Consider the following 21961-nt stretch of genomic DNA (forward strand, 5'->3'; position numbering starts at 1 on the left):
GGCTCTTGTTTCTATAATATCGAAAAAATATCTTTTTTACTATTACATAAATTGTGTAGATAATGTATAGAATTTGAATCATTATTTCTGCAAACATAAAGATTCACATAGAGAAAACTTAATTAACTGTATGTAATTAAATATACTATAGTATATCTAAACACTATTGAAAATTATAATTGGAATACACCATGCAGAAATAGCAATTGCCAGTAGGATCAGTTGGCGCTCTCCAGACCGTTGAGACTGCAAAAGGTATAGATTGTCTGTTTCTCATTCAACCATTGCTTAAGGTGTGATGCACATGTGTGGGGCCCAACTCTTGTCACCCATAATTCTGCAGCCAAAATACAGGTTCTAGGTTTTCCTATTCATGGGAGTCAAGCTTCTCTTTTGTGATGCAAAAGTCAGTTTGCCACATATGTAGCAGAAATTATCTGCTTTTTAATGCAAGTCCAAGGCAGGCCTTTCTGTGGATGGGGTTACCATATAACGCATTAAAGTTCCCATAATTCCCCTTCCCTCTATATTGCCTCTACTTACAGTTGCCTGCATTCCCCCTAATATGGCAAAGTAGGGCTGTAATTACGCCATGTCTACTCTACTATTATATTGCACGCTAAAGCTGCAGTATCTCCTACCCAGTATGAGAAACACAATCCCTCCACAGACAGAAAGTAAGGGTAGAACCAGGGAGCAGTGAAGTGAATATAAAAGTCATATGATCTGTGACCTTGAGTACTACTGATGGGTGGATGGATGATAACCACATCACAAGCAAGAAATAAACACAAGGGGCATCATCATATGTGTAACATACTTGGCGGCGTCTTTGCATAGTGGTCCATCTCCCACTGTGCAAGAGCGCGCACTTGATCTCCAATCCAGAATGTCTCTCTAGCTTCCCTCCATGCTGTCTGTTTGATTCTGTTTCTTCTGCTTAAGGGCGGCGCCCGATCACTTCCTGCTTTTTGTACCTGCTGCAGGCACACCCCTTGTGCATCTTCAGCCTATTGCTGTCTGTCACCTGGTATTTAAACCAGCTGCTCCAATTAACCCATGCCTAAGCATTGTGTTTCATTCAGTGTGCTCTTTCACTCTGAATGTGCCAGGTCCCTTTCTGTGTTTGCTTGCCTGCCTTTCCTGGAGGCTGTATTTCCAGGCCTGTCTGAACACGCTCCTTGGCTGTTCGTTCCGCCTTCTAGGGGCCGCATACCTAGACCCGCTCCTGTATCTTGTCTGTCCTGTCTGAACACGCTCCTAGCCTGTTCCTCCCGCCTTCTAGGGGCTGCATACCTAGACCCGCACCTGTATTTTGCTACTGTGTCTGTTCTTGTCTGTATACTCTTCTAGCCTGTTTCCTGTGTTTCTCTATGTCCGTACCTTTCCTTTTTCTGCAGAGTCTGAACTCGTACCTAAATCCTGCTCGTTGTCACTGTACTTCCGTTTGTGAGTTTGTGGTCCACTCGCTACTTCACTGCAAGTACCCTGTGGGTATCTGGTTCTGCCTTTCCCTTCCTGCCTGTTCCATGTGTACAGAGCCCTGTCCCCCCTGCTCTGCCTTGTTCACCGCTCCGGCAGTTCTAGCCTGCTCTGCCTTGCTCACCGCTCCGGTGGTTCTAGCCTGCTCTGCCTTGCTCACCGCTCCGGCGGTTCTAGCCTGCTCTGCCTTGCTCACTGCTCCGACAGTCTTGCTCCGCTCTGACCCTTTGCTCACTGCTCCGGCAGTCTTGCTCCGCTCTGACCCTTTGCCCACTGCTCCGGCAGTCTCGCTCCGCTCTGACCCTTTGCCCACTGCTCCGGCAGTCTCGCTCCACTCTGACCCTTTGCCCACTGCTCCGGCAGTCTCGCTCCGCTCTGACCCTTTGCCCACTGCTCCGGCAGTCTCGCTCCGCTCTGACCCTTTGCTCACTGCTCCGGCAGTCTCGCTCCGCTCTGACCCTTTGCTCACTGCTCCGGCAGTCTCGCTCCGCTCTGACCCTTTGCTCACTGCTCCGGCAGTCTCGCTCCGCTCTGACCCTTTGCTCACTGCTCCGGCAGTCTCGCTCCGCTCTGACCCTTTGCTCACTGCTCCGGCAGTCTCGCTCCGCTCTGACTCCTTTGCTCACTGCCCCGGCAGTCTCGCTCTGCTCTGACTCCTTGCTCACTGCTCCGGCAGTCTCGCTCAGCTCTGACCCTTTGCTCACCGCTCCAGGCGGCCTTGTCCTGCTCTACTCTTGCTCACCGCTCCAGGCGGCCTTGTCCTGCTCTACTCTTGCTCACCGCTCCAGGCGGCCTTGTCCTGCTCTACTCTTGCTCACCGCTCCAGGCGGTCTTGTCCTGCTCTACTCTTGCTCACCGCTCCAGGCGGTCTTGTCCTGCTCTACTCTTGCTCACCGCTCCAGGCGGCCTTGTCCTGTTCTACTCTTGCTCACCGCTCCAGGCGGCCTTGTCCTGCTCTATTCTTGCTCACCGCTCCAGGCGGCCTCGTCCTGCTCTACTCTTGCTCACCGCTCCAGGCGGCCTCGTCCTGCTCTACTCTTGCTCACCGCTCCAGGCGGCCTCGTCCTGCTCTACTCTTGCTCACCGCTCCAGGCGGCCTCGTCCTGCTCTACTCTTGCTCACCGCTCCAGGCGGCCTCGTCCTGCTCTACTCTTGCTCACCGCTCCAGGCGGCCTCGTCCTGCTCTACTCTTGCTCACCGCTCCAGGCGGCCTCGTCCTGCTCTACTCTCTCTCACCGCTCTAGGCGGTCTCGTTTTGCTCGGCTCTCGCTCACCTCTCTGGGCGGCCTCACTCTGCTGTGTTTGTCCGCCACATCTGTGGTTCTGTTCCTGAGTCCCAGTGTGTACTGGGTCCTATCCCGCCTGTGTTCCAACCTGCTAGTGCCTCCCTGTCTGCACTCTAGCCGTGCTTGCCTGTACCCCCCTGCGTGCATACCTGCCTGCCTGCATACCCGCCTGCCTGCATACCAGTTGTGCCTGCCTATACCCACCAGTCTGTGTGCCAGCCTAACCTGTCTGTTCCTGTATTCCCCTGTGTGGGTCAACAGCCGTGTCCGGGGTCTGTCCTGGAGTAGCACCTGGTCCCTCTGCTCGGTTCCTCCTTGGTGCTCTGGCGTCGTATGCCGTCGTGCGACCCTGGTCGGATCGGGTGAATACCTAGTTACGCCCCTCCAGGCATTCACTCTCCGGCACGGTTCAGTGGAATCACACGCACACGCCGCTCAGCCCGGGCGTGTGCATTACAATATGAATCCTTGTGTGACTAACCACAGACCATACATTATTTTTAAGGCCTCTTTAATCTTTAATGTCACCCATGATCTGTACAAATCCATTGAGAAACAAACTGAAATCATTTTGAGGGGGGAAATAAAAATTAACAACTATAATAAGAACCCTCGTATAATTGGTTGTGTTTAGAATTAGTCAATCCTATTTAAACTCATGTTATATAGTAGTCAGTACACAGCTGCCACCATACAGTGATTCTAATTAACCCCATATAAAGTTTAGCTATTCTTGTAGGATTTTCCTGACATTTTCTTTGTTTCATTTTAACAGCAAAAAGGCATGGGTCGTAAACAGCTTACAACACAGCAAAGGGATCTCATGGTTGAAAGCCACCAGGAAAAGAATCCAAAAAGTTTTTCAAGGTATTATATATATCATGGAACACTGTGAAAACTGTTATGAAAAAGTGGCTTAACCCCTTTACAGCCCATGACGTATTAATACGCGTTAGTGCCCTGGGCTTTAAGAGCCTGACCCGTATTAGTACGTCATCGCGATCGCGCGCGCACACAGGCTGTGCGGGCGCGATCGCCGCCGGGTGTCAGCTGATTGTCACAGCTGACACCCGGCACTATGTGCAGGGAGCGGTCCCGCACCGCTCCCAGCACATTAACCCCCGCAATGCTGCGATCGAAGTCGATCGCAGCATTGCGGTGGCAAGGGGAGGTGATCGGTATACTCACCTCCTCTTCCGGCCTCCAGCGCTGTCCCGGGTGTTGCCATGACAACCCGATGTCGTCATGACAGCATCCGGGTCACCAGACAGCAGTAAGATTGTTTGGACATGCGCAGTGCATCTCCAAACTATCTTCTCCCTGTCCAGCGCTGACTGCCTGCATGGCACAGGGATGGTGCTGCATTCCTGTGCCATGAAGGCGATCAGAATAAAAAAAGTGAAGGTCCCATAGTGGGACAAAGTAAAAAAGTAAAAAAACTCCCAGAAAGTGAAAAAAAAAAAAATTGTAAAAATATTTTAAAAAAAAATCCACTAAAAATAAAAATATAATGTACCCATCAATAAATATTATTAAGAAAAAAAACCAAACAAACAATAAAAGTACACATATTTGGTATTGCCGCGTCCGTAATGACCTGGCCTATAAAACTGTTCCACTAGTTAACCCCTTCAGTGAACACGGTAAAAAACTAAAATAAAAAACAAAGCAAAAAACAATGCTTTATCATCATACCACCAAACAAAAATGGAATAACACGCGATCAAAAAGACGAATATAAATAAAAATGGTATTGCTGAAAACGTCATCTCGTCCCGCAAAAAACAAGCCACCATACAGCTCCATCATCCGAAAAATCAAAAAGTTACAGCTCTCAGAATAAAGCGATGCAAAAAAATATTTTTTTCTATAAAATAGCTTTTATTGTGTAAAAGCGCCAAAACATAAAAAACGATATAAATGTGGTACCGCTGTAAACGTACTGACCCGAAGAATAAAGCTACCTTATCAATTTTACCACACCCGGAGCAGAATAAAAATTTTTTAAAAAACACAATTCCTGAATTGTTGGTTTTTGTTTATTCTGCCTCCCAAAAGCTGGAATAGAAAGCGATCAAAAAATGTCACATGCCTGAAAATGGCACCAACAAAAACGTCAACTCATCCCGCAAAAAACAAGCCGTCAATGACTGTCGGCCAAAATATGGCGATGCAAAAACTAGATTTTACAAAATATGTGTCTTTTAGTGTGTGACAGCTGTCAGTCATAAAAACCCGATATGATTCTGGTATCGCTGTAATCGCACCGACCCGAAGAATAAAGTAATCTCATCACTTATACCGCACGAGGAACGGCGTAAAAAATAAACGCTAGGGCTGGGGTTGGGGTTGTGCTAATTTTAGGGTTGGGGTTGTTTTTTTTTTCAAAAGTAAAAAAAAAAAAAAAAAAAAAAAAGATGATGATATGGCAACTAGTGTTGAACGCAAGTGCTCGCTACTTGAGTTTGCATCGGGTGCTCGGGTATGCACTGAGTATCGCGGGTGCTCGAGTCTCCGTCCCATATGCTTCGCGGCCAAAAAAACCTTGCGGGGATTGCCTGCCATGCACGAGCGATCCCCGCATGTTTTTTTTGGGGTGTCTAATAACCATGAAACATGCGGGCGGGAACTCGAGCATTTCACTTGAGCACCCGTGATACATGGTGCATACCTGAGTACCCGATGCAAACTCAAGTAGCGAGCACTTGCGCTCAAGAGTAATGACAACTTATTCAATATGATGACCTAATGTTATCAAATTCTGTGTCGTACCTCTGGGTTCAAAATGTTCACTATACCCCTTATTAAAATCCTTGAGGGGTATAGTTTCCAAAATGGGGTTACTTGTGGGGGAGCTCCACTGTTTAGGCACATCAGGGGCTCTCCAAACGCGACATGGTGTCCGCTAACAAATTGAATGGAAAATCGGCTCAAATTGTTAGCGGACACCATGTTGCGTTTGGAGAGCCCCTGTGTGCCTAAACATTGGAGCTCCCCCACAAGTGACCCCATTTTGGAAACTAGACCACCCAAGGCACCTATCTAGATGCATAGTGAGCACTTGGAACCCCCAGGTGCTTCACAAATTGATTCGTAAAAATGAAAAAGTGGTTTTTTTTCCACTTTTTAATTTTTACGAATCAATTTGTGAAGCACCTGGGGGTTCCAAGTGCTCACTATGCATCTAGATAGGTGCCTTGGGGGGTCTAGTTTCCAAAATGGGGTCACTTGTGGGGGGTTTCCACTGTTTAGGCACATCAGGGGCTCTCCAAACGCAACATGGCGCCCGCTAATTATTCAAGCAAATTTTACAATCAAAAAGTAAAATGGCGCTCCTTCCCTTCCGAGCCCTGCCCTTGCGCCCAAACAGTAGTTTTTCCCCACATATTGGGTATCTGCGTGCCCAGGGGAAATTGCACAACAAATTTTGGGGTCCATTTTTATTGTTACCCCTGCGAAAATAAAAAAAAATTGGGTCTAAAGTAACATTTTTGCGAAAAAAGTTAAATGTTAATTTTTTTCTTCCACATTCCAAAAATTCCTGTGAAGCACCTGAAGGGTTAATAAAGTTCTTGAATGTGGTTTTGAGCACCTTGAGGGGTGCAGTTTTTAGAATGGTGTCACTTTGGGGTATTTTCTGTCATAAAGACCTCTCAAAGTGACTTCAAATGTGATGTGGTCCCTAAAAAAATGGTTTTGTAAATTTTGTTGGAAAAATGAGAAATCGCTGGTCAACTTTTAACCCTTATAGCTCCCTAACAAAAAAAATTTTGGTTCCAAAATTGTGGTGATGTAAAGTAGACATGTGGGAAATGTTATTTATTAACTCATTTGTGTGACATATCTCTCTGATTTAAAATTCAAATTTTGAAAATTGCTAAATTTTCAAAATTTTCGCCAAATTTCCGTTTTTTTCACAAATAAACGCAAGTGATATTGAAGAAATTTTACCACAATCATGAAGTACAATATGTCACGAAAAAACACTCTCAGAGTCAGGGGGATCCGTTGAAGCGTTTCAGAGTAATTACCTCATAAAGTGACAGTGGTCAGAATTGTAAAAATTGGCCTGGTCATTAACGTGCAAACCACCCTCGGGGGTAAAGGGGTTAAATTTGGCCCAACAGTAAACATTTCCTATTATGTTTACAACAGTGATATTACCTAGAACTGAACGTCCCTCAAAAATTGATGAAAAGACAAGAAAATTGGTCCGAGAAGCTTACAAAAGACCTATAGCAACCTTAAAGGAGCTGCAGGAATTCTGCCATGTACTGGTTGTGTACTGCATATGACAACAATCTCCCATATTCTTCATATGTCTGATGTGTGGGGTAGAGTGGAAAGACAGAAGTCTTTTTGTACAAAGAAAAAAGTCTACGCCTGGCTTTAGCAAAACCTACATCTAGTCTGCCAAAAGCATGTGGGAAAATGTGTTATGGTCTGATGTGACCAAAGATGAACTTTTTGATGATAATTCCAAAAAATATGTTTAGCGCAAATCCAACACTGTATATCATCAAAAGCCACAGAGAAGCATGGTGGAGGCAGTATTATGCTTTTTTAGCTGTTTTTCAGCAGATGAAACTGGGTCTTAGTATAGGTGGAGGCACTTATGAACAGTTCCAAATATCAGTCAATTTTGCATTAAAGCCTTCAGCCTTCGCTAAAAAGCTGATGGTTAAGAGACATTTCACCTTTCAGCCTGACAACAACCCTAAGCACACCTACGAATTAAAAAAAGAATGGCTTCGCCAGAAGACAAAGTTTTGAAATGACCCGGCCAGAGCCCAGACCTGAATCCAATTAAAAATCCGTGGGTGACCTGAAGAGGGCGCTGTACACAGGAGATGCCCTCACAATCTGACAGATTTAGAGCACTACTGCAAGAATGAATGGCCAAAGATTGCCAATTCTAGATGTGCCATGCTGATAGACTTCTAAGGCCACGTTCACACATTATGTATTTGGTCAGTATTTTACATCAGTATTTGTAATCCAAAACCAGGAGTGGAATAATCAGAGGAAAAGTATAATAGAAACACGTCACCACTTCTGTATTTATCACCCACTCCTGGTTTTGGCTTACAAATACTGATGTAAAAAACTGACCAAATACTGAATGTGTGAACGTGGCCTAACCCAAAAAAAACTGAATGCTCTCACAAATTCAAAAGGCACTTCCACAAAGCATTTAAGGATGTGCACATCTATGCAACCACATTATTTTTGTCCTTTATTTTAAGCTTTCCATCTGAAAAGATTTCAGTTTGTTTTTCAATTGAATTGTTCATAATATGTGTGACATTAAAGGTGGAAAAGGTTCTTTTGAAATTATTCTTCTTGGTATGATTTTTATCGACATGACAAAAACCATTATATCCGCTGTAATTATATGATAAATAACTAGGGGTACATGCTTTTTAGCACTACATACACTTTATCATTAACATTTCTTACCTATACATTGAGGAGCACGACTACTCCAGAATGGCCGTGTTGCATTAAGACAGGTTAAGACATGTGGACCATGTAATTGGTAGCCTGTGTTACAATAGAAATATGCTTCTCCTCCTGGGTGCAAACTGGTGACAGATATATCGCCATAGGCAGGTCTTCGAGGGAATCCACAGCTCAGGACATAGGCTGCAAAGAGACAGGCATAACTCAGTTAGAAGAGCCTCGAAAAGTGTAAGGGAATATTCACTGTTTGGAAATCAAAAGTTACAGGTGCTTCTCACAAAATTAGAATTTCATCAAAAAGCTAATTTATTTCAGTTCTTCAATACAAAAAGTGAAAATCATATTATATAGAGTCATTACAAACAGAGTGATCTATTTCAAGTGTTTTTAATTCTGTTAATGTTGATGATTATGGCTTACAGCCAATGAAAACACAAAAGTCATAATCTCAGTAAATTAACAAAAAACACCTGCAAAGGCTTCCAAAGCATTTGAAATGGTCCCTTAGTCTGTTTCACTAGGCTCCACAATCATGGGGAAGACTGCTGACTTGACAGATGTCCAGAAGGCAGTCATTGATACACTCCACAAGGAGGGTAAGCCACAAAAGGTCATTGCTAAAGAAGCTGGCTGTTCACAGAGTGCTGTATCCAAGCATATTAATGGAAAGTTGAGTGGAAGGAAAAAGTGTGGTAGAAAAAGGTGCACAAGCAACCGGGATAACCGCAGCCTTGAAAGGATTGTTAAAAAAAGGCCATTCAAACATTTGGGGAAAATTCACAAGGAGTGGACTGCTGCTGGAGTCATTGCTTCAAGGGCCACCACACACAGACGTATCCAGGACATGGGCTACAAGTGTCACATTCCTTGTGTCAAGCCACTCATAACCAATAGACAATGCCAGGAGCATCTTACCTGGGCCAAGGAGAAAAAGACCTGGACTGTTGCTCAGTGGTCCAAGGTGTTGTTTTCAGATGAAAGTAAATGTTGCATTTCATTTGGAAATCCAGGTCCCAGAGTCTGGAGGAAGAGTGGAGAGGCCACAATCTAAGCTGCTTGAGGTCTAGTGTGAAGTTTCCACAATCAGTGATGGTTTGGGGAGCCATGTCATCTGCTGGTGTAGGTCCACTGTGTTTTATCAACACCAAAGTCAGCGCAGCCGTCTACCAGGAAATTTTAGAGCGCTTCATGCTTCCCTCTGCCAACAAGCTTTTTGGAGATGGAAATGTCATTCTCCAGCAGGACTTGGCACCTGTCCACACTGCCAAAAGTACCAATACCTGGTTTACAAACAACAGTATCACTGTGCTTGATTGGCCAGCAAACTCGCCTGACCTGAACGCCATAGAGAATCTATGGGGTATTGTCAAGAGCAAGATGAGAGACACCAGACCCAACAATGCAGACGAGCTGAAGGCTGCTATCAAAGCCACCTGGGCTTCCATAACACCTCAGCAGTGCCACAGGCTGATCGCCTCCATGCCACGCCGCATTGATGCAGTAATTGATGCAAAGGAGCCGCGACCAAGTACTGAGTGCATTTACTGAACATACATTTCAGTAGGCCAACATTTCGGATCTTAAAAACATTTTTCAAGCTGTTATAAAGTATTCTAATTTACTGAGATAATTTTTTTTGTGTTTTCATTGGCTGTAAGCCGTAATCATCAACATTAACAGAAATAAACACTTGAAATAGATCACTCTGTTTGTAATGACTCTATATAATATATGAGTTTCACTTTTTGTATTGAAGAACTGAAATAAATTAACTTTTTGATGATATTCTAATTTTGTGAGAACCACCTGTATAACTGCCGCTGGATTACCCGTATTTCTCCTACTCAAACTTGTAAGGCTAAGTTCACATGAATACAGTGCTCTCCGCTGAGCAATACGTCAAGCATATACACAACCTGTATATGATGGCCCCTTTAAATTCTGAAATGACATCAAATTCTAGAATCTTAATACAAATAATCCAGAAGGAATATTAGCAGTAACATATAGCGCATCACATTACTCCTAACACAAAAGTTTCCGATTGTATTTCTTCATCAAAAATATCTCTACCTACAAAATGTTTGGTGATAAAAAATGTCAGAACGACTCCCTGCACTTTATTTGTCCATCTGGGATTATTTTGGACTAATCCATAGTCATCTATGTATCACAAACAGCGCTGAAGATTACAAGGATTGTGTAGCTCAAAGGTTCTCCTGCCCGAGTGATGTATTAGCTGAAATAAAGTTATAATGCCCCATCTCCATCTCACGATGGATTTCCTGGACTGGGTGCTTGGCACCACTCATTAACTCCCAGCTTGATAAATTAGCCGTGCTGCTTTCCTAATGGGACCCATAAAATATTTCCTCTGTGTCCGTGGCACTCCTGCACAAAGCACAACAGATACCAAGAGGGGAGAGATGTCACGCTGGGATTGGTGAGAGAAGCAGAGTAAATGTGGAGCGTTATTCACACACTAATTGCCTCCCAGTGATATATTTCTCTTTATTATATCTGCGGAGTATGCTAAACAAAGCAAGAATACAAATCTGAGACAACACATGTACCTATAATGAGAACGAGACTGATTAATTTTTTACTTACACTTCTAGAGAAAGAGGCAATAAATTTATTATATGAGGATATATCTCTGGGTCTTCCCTGCTCTTCAGAGGAAACTAAGTTACTAGGAATAGCTACTGCTAAGCTCATAAAAAGCCAAACACAGCAAGCATTCTGCCACATTATATTACTGCACTGCCATTGTATTCTTATCTATTTGTCATAACCCTCTAGGAAAAACTGATATACTGTGTTATATCCGGTGCTGGACCTGATGGGACAGTGCATGGCACAAGAGTTGGACCTGATGGTTCAGTGCATGACACAAGAGTTGGACCTGGTGGGACAGTGCATGGCACAAGAGTTGGACCTGATGACCTGATGAGACAGTGCACGACACAAGAGTTCAAGTACCCCCAAGACCTCCATCAATGGCCTTTTACCCATAAAGTCAGTACCTTACTCTCCATTGACAAGCGGTAAGAATCCCCAGCTTGGCTAAATATCTAAAGCCATGTGGCAAGGTTTGTTATCACCCCTGCCGAGATAGAATGTACTAGTGTGTCCTATGTCTGGTGCAAGTGTAATAGTGGGGAAGGATGTAGCATTCCCTTGGCACTGAGGTAGTTAAAAGAAGTGTTCCTGTAGTTAGACCTCTCTGAACTGTTGGTAAGCAAAGCTATGGTGTTAGCTTCAGTGGTCCAGTCAGTAGAGTAGAGGGGGAACTTAGTGCCCTGATCAAGCCTTGAGTGTTGTAGAGCTTGTTCCTGGCATAATTCCTTGTGGGCTGCAGTACCTGTAATCTGCCACAAGATGCCACTGTCCTGGGTGCAGATGTCAGGTTGAGTCTGCTAGCAGTGTTACAGACAGTGATGGGTTAATGCTGTGTGATGACAGCTCACAGAGGGTGGGCACATTAGGAAAATCTCTGCTTAGTTTTCCAGAAGCAGGAAGTGATGTCCATTTAGAGATAGGACAGTGAACCGTGCGGGCAGCCTGAATATATGGTGGCTGCTAGGGTAGACGGGAGCTCCATACCCTCAGACAGTGGGATCACTAGCGTGAAAGTCTCCCTACGCAAGAGCAAGAGTCCTGTTAGCCGGCCGGAGAAACTGAATAGAGGTGTTGAGGGCCCGGAGCACTTCTAGTCTGCAGGAAGCAGAGGAAGATAAATAGGACTCCAGGCTAAGACGTGGGGGAGATATCAGATCCGGAACACTGTTGATATTGCAGAAGAGTCTCTTGGGCTAGAGATTAGAGTCACAGAGATGTTTCATTTAAAGAGGGAACCAGGGCTGAAGATGGTGCCAGCACCTGTGAGAGAGATAATAACCTGTCGGGCCATATCCATTATATCTGCCTGTAAATACTGTACATATTCCTCTTCCCCAAGTAAAGTCCAAGTTATGGTTAAGAACCTCGTGTCCTCTGAATTTATTGCTGCCCTGGTCCCAGTAGAGAAATGCCTGGAGACAGCCGCGATCGGATGATTTGAAGTAAGTGGAGAGCCCCACATACACAGCCACACATCAGAGGGAGGACACAAATTGTCTTTAGGGTGCCAGAGCGAGAGGGGGCTACAGCTTTCCTACGACTACCTTGCTGGGGCACCTTGCACAAGCTCTGGACCTGAGCATGCTTCACACACAGCAGGTGCCGGCTGTGTTATATTGCCGGTATCGCTGTCTAACATTGGTGACCACTGCTAGCTCTGATCGCTGCTGATTGACAATTTAAATGCCACCATCAATTCTTTCCAGCGTTCAATGACAGTTCAAAAATAAAATAAAAATGAATTAAAAATGTTTTAAAAAATATGAAAAAAATATATGTTTAAATCACACCAACTTTTCCCAGTTCAAAAATAAAGAAATTTAAATAATAAAAAAAACTAAATCTAATTGGTATCCCTGCATCCCATTTTTGAAATATAAAATTAATCAACCTGTATGGTTAATAAATGTCCTTAAAGAAGAAAAAAGCACTAGAATTGACATTTTTCAATCTCAATTCTTCCTCCCCAAAAAATGCAATAAAAAGTGATTAAAACATCATAGTTACCCCAAAAAGGTATCAATAAAAGCATTAGCTCACCACACAAAGATTAAATTTCCATACAGGTCTATTGATGGAAAAGTAAAAAAGTTATGGAATTCTGACAATGGTGACACAAACCAAAATTTTTTTAACAAAGTTCAGAATTTTTTATAGTGATTAATATGTTAAAAACCCCTTGATATTGTTGTGATGGTACTAACCTGAAGAATCATACTGCTGTGTCATTTTTACATGGTGAAAAATATGAAGATTACTGGGACTCTATACTCTGTAGTGATGAGACCAAGATAAATGTTTTTGGAACTAATGGCTTCAAAACTGTATAGCATCGCAAAGGTGAGGAGTACAAAGGAAAATGCATGGTGCCTACAGTGAAACATGGTGGTGGCAGTGTCCTTACGTGGGGCTGCTTGTGTGGGGAGATACAGTTCATTGATGGCATCATGATTTCACAGATGTACTGCTCTATATTGACAGACAAGATGCTACCATCACTCTCTGTCCTTGGTAGACGTGCACTTTTCCAACATGACAATGATCCAAAACACACATCTGAGGCCACTGTTGCATTTCTGAAGAAGAACAGGGTGAAGGGGATTCTGTGGCCAAATGTCTCCTGATCTGAACCCAATCAAACACCTTTGGGGAATTCTTGAGGAAACAAGTTGAGCATCACTCTCCATCCTGCTTTCAGGCTCTAAAAGAGGTCGTTCTTGAAGAATTTAAAAAAGATAGATGTTGCAATATGTTTCTGTGGTTGATATCTTTTAATGGCTAACTGATAAGAAGGTAACAAATTGCAAGCTTTCGAAACTACTCAGGATTCTTCATCAGGCATAGTACCTATGCCTGATGAAGAGACCTCAGTAGTCTCGAAAGCTTGCTATTTCTTTCCATCTTTTCGGTTAGCCATTAAAAGGTATCAACCACTGAGGACTCTGAAATTTAAATATTTTTCTATCTAATGGCTAACACGGTACAAAGATATATATTTTTCCTGTAGCAGTATGTCTCCAACTTCTTCATTTAATGCCTAGCAGACTTGGTTCTATCCTTTAAAAACATGGAGGTCATAGAAAATACTTGACATAGTAGTTTTTGATGTGGGGTGTACTCATTTTTGCATCAACTAATTTGAGTAAAACTGAAGATTTTGTAATGAAAGTTATATTATTAACCTTACTTTCATGTTATGGGTTAAAAAAATGTTCTGTGGAACTCTTGTCAAAATTTTGGAAATTGTTCTGTGTTCAGATATTGAGATATTGGGTAAAACCGCACTTTCAAAGGAGGTGTACTCAGTTTAGCTGAGCACTATGTACGTATATAAATAAATATTTTGCTTGGATCAAACACAACGTGAATCTCATAGATTAAATATTGTTTCAGGCAATCACTGCACACAACCAGTAACTAGAAGTAATGCAATTTAGTTACCTAATTTTTTATGTAGATTATCTATAAATTATACATGTGCTCAATTGTGAACATCTGTTTCAATTATATACAAGGGGTGACCTGTGATCACATTTATGATCATTGCCAATAGCGTAATATGCGAAACTTGTGATTGCATGTAATTAAATTTTCTAGCAATCTCGAATTTGTGATTGCCTATGTAACATAGGTCACATAGGGGAGAATGGGGAGGATTGGCATAATAAATATTAATGATCATTACCATCTTTGAAGCATGGGTAAGAAAAAAAGTGATGCTTTTTAGGTAATATTGGGTAAAATTAGATTACTAAATATTATTTGGTGCACTACACTGCATTATCCTGGGATGTTAGAGCATTGTTGAAATTTGGTACCAGTCGAACCATATCATTAGCAGGTGACACTAAGGTAAAAAACATTAACAAAAACTTTTTTTTCCCTATTTTATAAAGTGTTGGCATTTTGCTAGGATCTCCCCTCTCCATGCCTCCTCATAATAATAATGTCCCCTCTGTGCCTCTATGTAATAAAAGTTCCCCCGCTATACCTCTACATAGTAGTAATATGCCACCTCTGTGCCTCCACATAGTAATAGTGCATCCTCTGTGTCTCCATACAGCAATAGTGCCCCCTCTATACTGCCATATAGTAATAGTGCCCCCTCTGTGCCTCCACATAGTAATAGTGCCCTCTCTTTTCCTCCACATAGTAATAGTGCTCCCTCTGTGTCTCCATATAGCAATAGTCTCCATATAGCAATAGTGCCACCATTTGGTAAAAGTACTGCTCTATACCTCCATATAATAATAGTGCCACTTTTGTGCCTCCATATAATAAGTCACCCCTCACTATGCCACCGTATAGTAATAGTGCCCTCCTCGGTGCCTCCATATAGTAACAGTGCCTCTTTCTGTGCCTTCATATAGTAACAGTGCCCCTTCTGTGCCTCCATATAGTATCAGTGCCCCCTTCTGTGCATCTATATAGTAATAATGCTCTGGCTATAAAAGTACAAATACACAGATACTCACCTCACCTTGCTCCCACAATGAGTAGCGGTATCATCTTCTTTGTCCTCTGCATTCTGCAGCCCAGCGTAGGTGGTGTGATGAAGTGATGTCATTTTGGCTCAGTGGTCAGCACTGCAGCCTTGCAGCGCTGGGGTCCTGGGTTCAAATCCCACCAAGGACAACATCTGCAAGGAGTTTGTATGTTCTCCCCGTGTTTGCGTGGGTTTCCCCCGGGTTCTCCGTTTTCCTCCCACACTCCAAAGACATACTGATAGGGGATGTAGATTGTGAGCCCCAATGGGGACAGTGCCGATAATGTCTGTAAATTGTCTGAATTGTAAAGCGCTGTGGAATATGTTGGCACTATATAAATAAAAAGATTATTATTATTATTGCACCTAATGACATTCCCTACTTGATCCCAACATCCTGCAAGCTTCAGACAGAAGCCTGTGACCTGCCAGAGTGAGTGGTGGTATCCTTGCTCTGAGGACACAGGTAAGGTGCACTCATGGAGCCCATTGTTGGACAGGCCCATCTGGAATTTGCCAAAATTGTCAGACAGGCAGTCCAGCCCTGCTCACAGATCCTGACAATGAAGATGACATAGTGCTAGTTTAGCTCTCGGCCTCCCCTCCATGGCTTTTCCCTTGCACAGCTGCTGCCTGACCACTTGCTGTGCGGGGAACTGCTGTGGAGCTTTATTAAACTGATCCAGACCGTTCTGCAGTTCCCTGCACATCTGTGTGGCCAAGGGAGTGTGCAGGGAAAAGAGGATTCAGAACCAAACACTTTATAATTGGGATCTTTACCAATCTTGAAAATAAAGTATTGGCTTATTCTACCAATATCCCATGACTTTATGAGACATTTTAATTGTCAATCCATTGATGTATCCTGAAATATTCTGCATTTTTGTTTTATATTCTATGGAATTTTTGATAATAAGTAGTAAATATTTAATAAATTATACTTCAGCATCTGTGATATTTGTATGTGACTCCCCATCCTAGAAAGATTGTGGAGTTCTTCCTTACATAACTGAAATTTAGTATTTATTAGGTACCTGTTGAACCTTATTTGGCCAATAGATGGCAGTAGAGGACAATGGTCCGCAGTTACTGTGCTTGTAGGAAGTTCTTGTGATCATTTGTCTTGCGGAACCACTTGACCTGAGGATCAGAATAACATTTCCTAGTCATAACTATTTAAATAATTTTTTTAATAAACTTATGTAATGCAAACAATAGTAACTGGAAGACCAGAGATCACGACATCTGTATTTTTGAGGAGTTAACCCACTGAGTCGCAGGGAATTGGTATATTAATTAGTCAGCAATGTACGTAATGTTTATGCAGTAAAGTCCTCACACCCATCGGAATAAGTTTAGTTTAATCACATTTTGATTTTCCAGGAATGCACAGAGTGGCATCACAGTTTCAAGTAAGGCCTTATTCATACGTCCATAATTTTTTGGGTGTTTTTCGCCTGTTTTCCTTTGTGCCTAACGCTTCTATTAATGTGCACCTTATTTAAAGTCTGTTTTATATGTGTTCACCTGTGGTTTTTTTCTGTTTGTCATTGTGGTCAGGATTTGGTGTTTCCAGATGTTTTTCGCCCGATTCATCATTTGTATCTTTTCAAAACATCACAAAACTTGTCAGAAATGTACACCAGTCCCCATTTTATATTTGCCAGTTATTTTGGCAAACTTTTTTTTTTCGTAATTTTGTGAAACCTGCAAGTTTTCAGGAAAGCTGACTGGTCCTTTTTAAGAATATGAAGAGGAAGGAGGGAGACACACAATCTATGGTAAATCTATGGTATGGTCTCATTGTAAACTAGTCCTCTTCCTTTCTTAAGAGACAATTTGCATATTTAATTTCCCAGGCGAGCATTGCACGGCCTATATGTCTCCTTACCCTAACATGTCAAGCATGTGACTGTCCACAAGGAGAAACATTACCCTTTAGATTTCCAGTCAGAAGCCTGTCATGCAGACAAATCAGATCGCTTGGTTTGCACTGAAGAGGGGCAACACCCTGAAACACGTGTCTGAAAATTAAGATTCCAGTTTGGTTTACAGTATATCCTAAGTCATGTGACAAGGCTCATTAAAGGGTCGATATTGACTTTTAGGATTACTAATACCAATAGGTGACACTAGAGTTCTAGTCCTCTTCCTCTCTCAAGAGATAATTTACATATTTAATTTCCCAGAGGAACATTGCATGGCCTATAAGTCTCTCTCCACGAGGAGAAACATTACCCCTTAGATCCCAGTCAGAGGCCTCTCATATAGCCAAATCAGATCTCTTGTTATGCACTGAGGAGGGGAAACACCCTGAAACATGTGTCTGTAAATTAAGATTCCAGTTTGGTTTATATCCTTAGTCACATGGTAAAGCTAGTTTAAGGGTCGATATTGACTTTTAGGATTGCTACTTCCAATAGAAGAGTTCAAGACTTCTTCCTCTCTGAAGAGACAATTTGCATACTAAACCTAGAAAAAAACTAAACCTAGAACAAAAAAGCTTCCTAGTATCCTGGTCCAGCTTCCATGTCTGTGGTCTGTAGCTGCAAAACCACTACAAACTTTCTACTACCTGCGACATTCCCAACACCTCTTCTCATTAGTAATAACTGTGACATGATTGCATTATGTTGCGACGTATGTGTGAAGTCACGGGGGCATATTAATTAGAAGGGGTGACGGGAAGCCAAAAGGTATAGTAGGGGGATTGCAATACTCTGGTCTGGCCACCCTTGGATCCTGCAAAAAAATTTGATCAACTCAATTGCTAGGCCATCTTCATTTTTCCAAAAACTGATCTATTTTGGGACTCAGCCCTCCCCTGTTCTGTTACCTGTGTAGGATTTAGCATTGTATGGTTCTGCTTCTCTGAGCAAGACAAAATCCCAATCTGTTTCCAGTCACAGTACAGTGTCAATTCTCCATGCTGCTGTGAATCTTCACACTGTGCCTAGAAGATTGTGTTACTAGTTTACTATGACAGCAAAGACATACCTGTAAGCCCCTGAACCCTAATGCAAAATATCTCCCTGGACCTTTAACTGTTATGTGCCATTTATAATACTGGGGTCTTATTATGTAGCAGAGAGAGGTCTTAGGCCTTTAGAACTCTTCAAACATCAAGGTCCAAGGTCCTGTATAAAGATTAAAAAATAATAAAACATATTGCATGCTTGCATAAATGATAGCGCCCACATGGATCTGATGCATCCTTGTGTGTGTAAGGGAGAGGCACAGATGTTTAGAATATGCAGACTTCTAAACTGCCCAATAAAGTGCTCTGTGGATTGGTGTCTTTAGGCAGTCCTTTTTTTGTAAAACATCTTTGTATTCTTCTCAGCCATTTCTAAATTCTCTCATTACCCCACATAAATGCTGGATTTCATACTATAACGATCACTCACCTTTCCACAGGACTAATGGTATATAAATCTGCATCATTATGCAGAAAACCAAGCAATGTGAACTGAGGTCTAAGATGGTAGACATGCAAGAAATAGGAGCATGTTCACACTAGCAAAAAGAAGCAAAACCTACAAAAGACAAAAATATATCTCATACCCTACCATCATTATATATAAATGTAAAGCAAAGTTGCATAATAAATATAGGGTACTTAGTGAACTATTTTTGATCAAAAAAAGTATACAAGCCGTCCCACCAGCGGCAAGGTGACCCTAAATTGGGACGGTACCTATACTGTCTATATTAAAAACCTTACTGTATATCAAAGTTGAAGTAATGCATATAAAAGGGTAGACAAATAGGACCAGGTCTCAACTCCAGACCACCTAGGCCCGTGGTAAGCTACATATATACTAATCAGCTCAACAAAGGGGTTGCCACACCCTTAAATTGCACAGAATGCAAAAACCGTCCCAATTTAGGGTCACCTTGCCACTGGTGGGACGGCTTGTATACTTTTTTTGATCAAAAATAGTTCACTAAGTACCCTATATTTATTATGCAACTTTGCTTTACATTTATATATAATGATGGTAGGGTATGAGATACATTTTTGTCTTTTGTAGGTTTTGCATCATTATGCAGAAAATTACAATCCTCTCCTGTCCTCCTATCCCTCTCTGGCACCGATCTGCCTCTGTAAATGGCTGTCTACATTGTAAACTAGGAAAATTGAGATGAACAGAATTAGTGGTCACATCCACCTAAGAGACTGACCAGGGATGGACATAGCAATGGGGCAATCTGTACAGCTGTCCAAGGGCCCAAGTGGTAAGGGGCACACATCTACATCAACGGCAGCAAACAGCTTCTGTCTCAGACACATAAAGGGGGTGGTATGCACTTCGCAGAGGGACCCAGCAAGACTGACACCAAACCAACAAAGACGCAGCCAAAGATGCACTTGGCACAAGCTGCCCAGCTAGGTGAGCCCTTGATGGCCGGAAATACTCTTCATCCAGCTCCCAGTAAATGGAAGGGGGACTTTGGCAGAGCCCTTCCCAGGTCCACTTTTGCCGGACAGCAGGCGTCTGGTGACGCGTCTGGTGCCAGTCAAGAAGCAGGTGAGTACCTCTGCAAAAACCCCAGGAAGTGTAACCAGAAGTGAAAAAGAGAAAACCCCTGAAAAGATAGCAACACTGATGTTAGCACCACTCACCACTAAGCACATAGGAACTGCTAGCTAACACAGCAGACTGGACAACATCTCACCACTGCCTAGTGTCAGACACAGCAGCATCCTGCGTTGCCTGGCAACCGGGGAAATCAGTGAGAAACACGGCGTCCCACGTCCTCACACATCATACAAACACCAGAACGCAATGCTCCATAAGGTTGGGACAGTTTCTCTGCACTCGTAGTAGCTCTGCCTCCAGGGTCAGGACAATGGTGGCACCTGTGACCGGAGTTGCGTAGCACCGGACCTGCTCCATTCCAAGGTGGGAGCACAGAACCACAATTCCAAACAGGGGGGCCTTATAATGAGCTATTGGACTACAATGGGCCCATATACTGTTCTTGCACGGGGGGCTCTGCTATCTTTGTCCGCCTCTGACACTGACGTAGTGATGCAATACAGCAAAGTGTAGAAAGTCAGATGAAATTATAATGAAAATAATTTAAATTGTAAAATTTAGATTTTTTATTGCTAAATATTTGACTGCAATCATTGGACGCTTTTCGAATGGACGATTAAATGGCATTATCCAATGCCTTTCACCTTTAGAGGTGAGAGGTGTTGCTGACATGGCATCCATTCTTAGGTCTCATGCACCTGGAAAGTATTTTTCACCTGTTCCATTAGTTAAAATCGGACCTGTGCATGACACCAGCCGTCGGTGCATAATACTTCGCAAGTGGCTGCCGTGTCACTTTAATAGCACGATTAAACTACCAAAGTAAGATGGCTGGATAGCCATTTATTACCTATTCGGTGCATGTAGTCTTTATTGCCACATATCACACTGTCAACATCAAAAGGGTTTGGCGGTGTGTTGTGTTCAACTCCTCATTATTTTCAAGATTTCTGTTTGCATTGTGTGAACTGGCACTTTGAAGTCTATAAAAAGCATTTAAAGGGAATCTTTCACCAGGTTTGTGCTCCCTCATTTGCGAACAGCATAGTGTAGGGGAAGAGACCCTGAATCCAGCAATGTATCACTTACTGGGCTGCTTGCTGTCAATTTGATAAAATCCCTGTTTTATCTGCTGCAGATCTTCCAGTAGTTCTCTGAATGCTGAGCTGTGTATTGCTCCACCAACACCACTGATTGGCAGCTTTATGCATACACTGTGCATAGGCAGAAAGCTGCCACTCAGTGGTGTGGACGGTGTTACACAGGGCTCATGAATATTGAGGACTACATGGCAGTAGGTTTATTAGTCATCCAGTGATAATCTACTGATGAGAAAACAGTGATTTTATAAAAACTACAGCAAGCAGCCTAGTAAGAGACACATCACTGGAATCAGGGTCTGTGTCACTACGCTATGCTGCTCTCAGATTAGGTGGCGAAAACCTAGTAACAGATTCCCTTTAAAATTGTATCCGTATGTGACCATATCTGTATGTTATCCGTATGTGATCCGTATGTGACCCTATATGATCCATATGTGATCTGTATGTGATCCGTATGTGATTTATGTAATCTGTATGTGATTTGTATATGATCTGTATGTGATCCATATGTGATCTGTATTGCATCAGTATGTCATTAAGATTCTATCCATAAGCCAGCAGTTAAATTTCTGCCTTGAAAATAGTATTGCTGATCATATGATGATATACTGTTACGATACTGACATAGCATTGCTGGAAACGAGTGGCCGAAGGAGCACAAGCATGAACAGCAAGCGGTAGTAGAAGTCCTTAGAATTAGCAAAGGAACTGTAAGAAACAATCTGTAGATAGGTGAGAACAGTCTGGGTAAGACAGTCCAGGAGCTGGAGACTGGAACTAGACTAAACAGCTAGACACAATACTCAAGCAATGAGTGAGAGATCCATGTGGCTTTAAGTAGGCCCACACAGTAAACAAGATGGATTCCACAGGTACAGAATTTGCCATCTTAGTAAAGGGCAATTGCAGAACACAACAGCAGCCTCCAGTGGTAAGGAGTTGGATTGCAACACAATTATTAAGGTCAACAATAGG

The 21961-nt window shown here is 42.7% G+C and overlaps 1 protein-coding gene across 4 annotated transcripts in view; it reads right to left on the reverse strand.

The window, feature by feature from the left end:
• Positions 1–21961, reverse strand: part of SEZ6 (seizure related 6 homolog) — a 951365-nt gene that overhangs the window by 113793 nt on the left and 815611 nt on the right. For all 4 annotated transcript variants that reach the window (XM_073667912.1, XM_073667911.1, XM_073667915.1 and 1 more), the window contains exon 5: positions 8229–8414. In XM_073667912.1, coding sequence (XP_073524013.1) covers positions 8229–8414 — 186 coding nt within the window. The remainder of the gene's footprint in view (positions 1–8228; positions 8415–21961) is intronic.

Source organism: Phyllobates terribilis, unplaced genomic scaffold (assembly GCF_046119375.1).
Source record: "Phyllobates terribilis strain yellow unplaced genomic scaffold, ASM4611937v1 Scaffold_2__4_contigs__length_985480577, whole genome shotgun sequence".
Taxonomy (NCBI): domain Eukaryota; kingdom Metazoa; phylum Chordata; class Amphibia; order Anura; family Dendrobatidae; genus Phyllobates; species Phyllobates terribilis.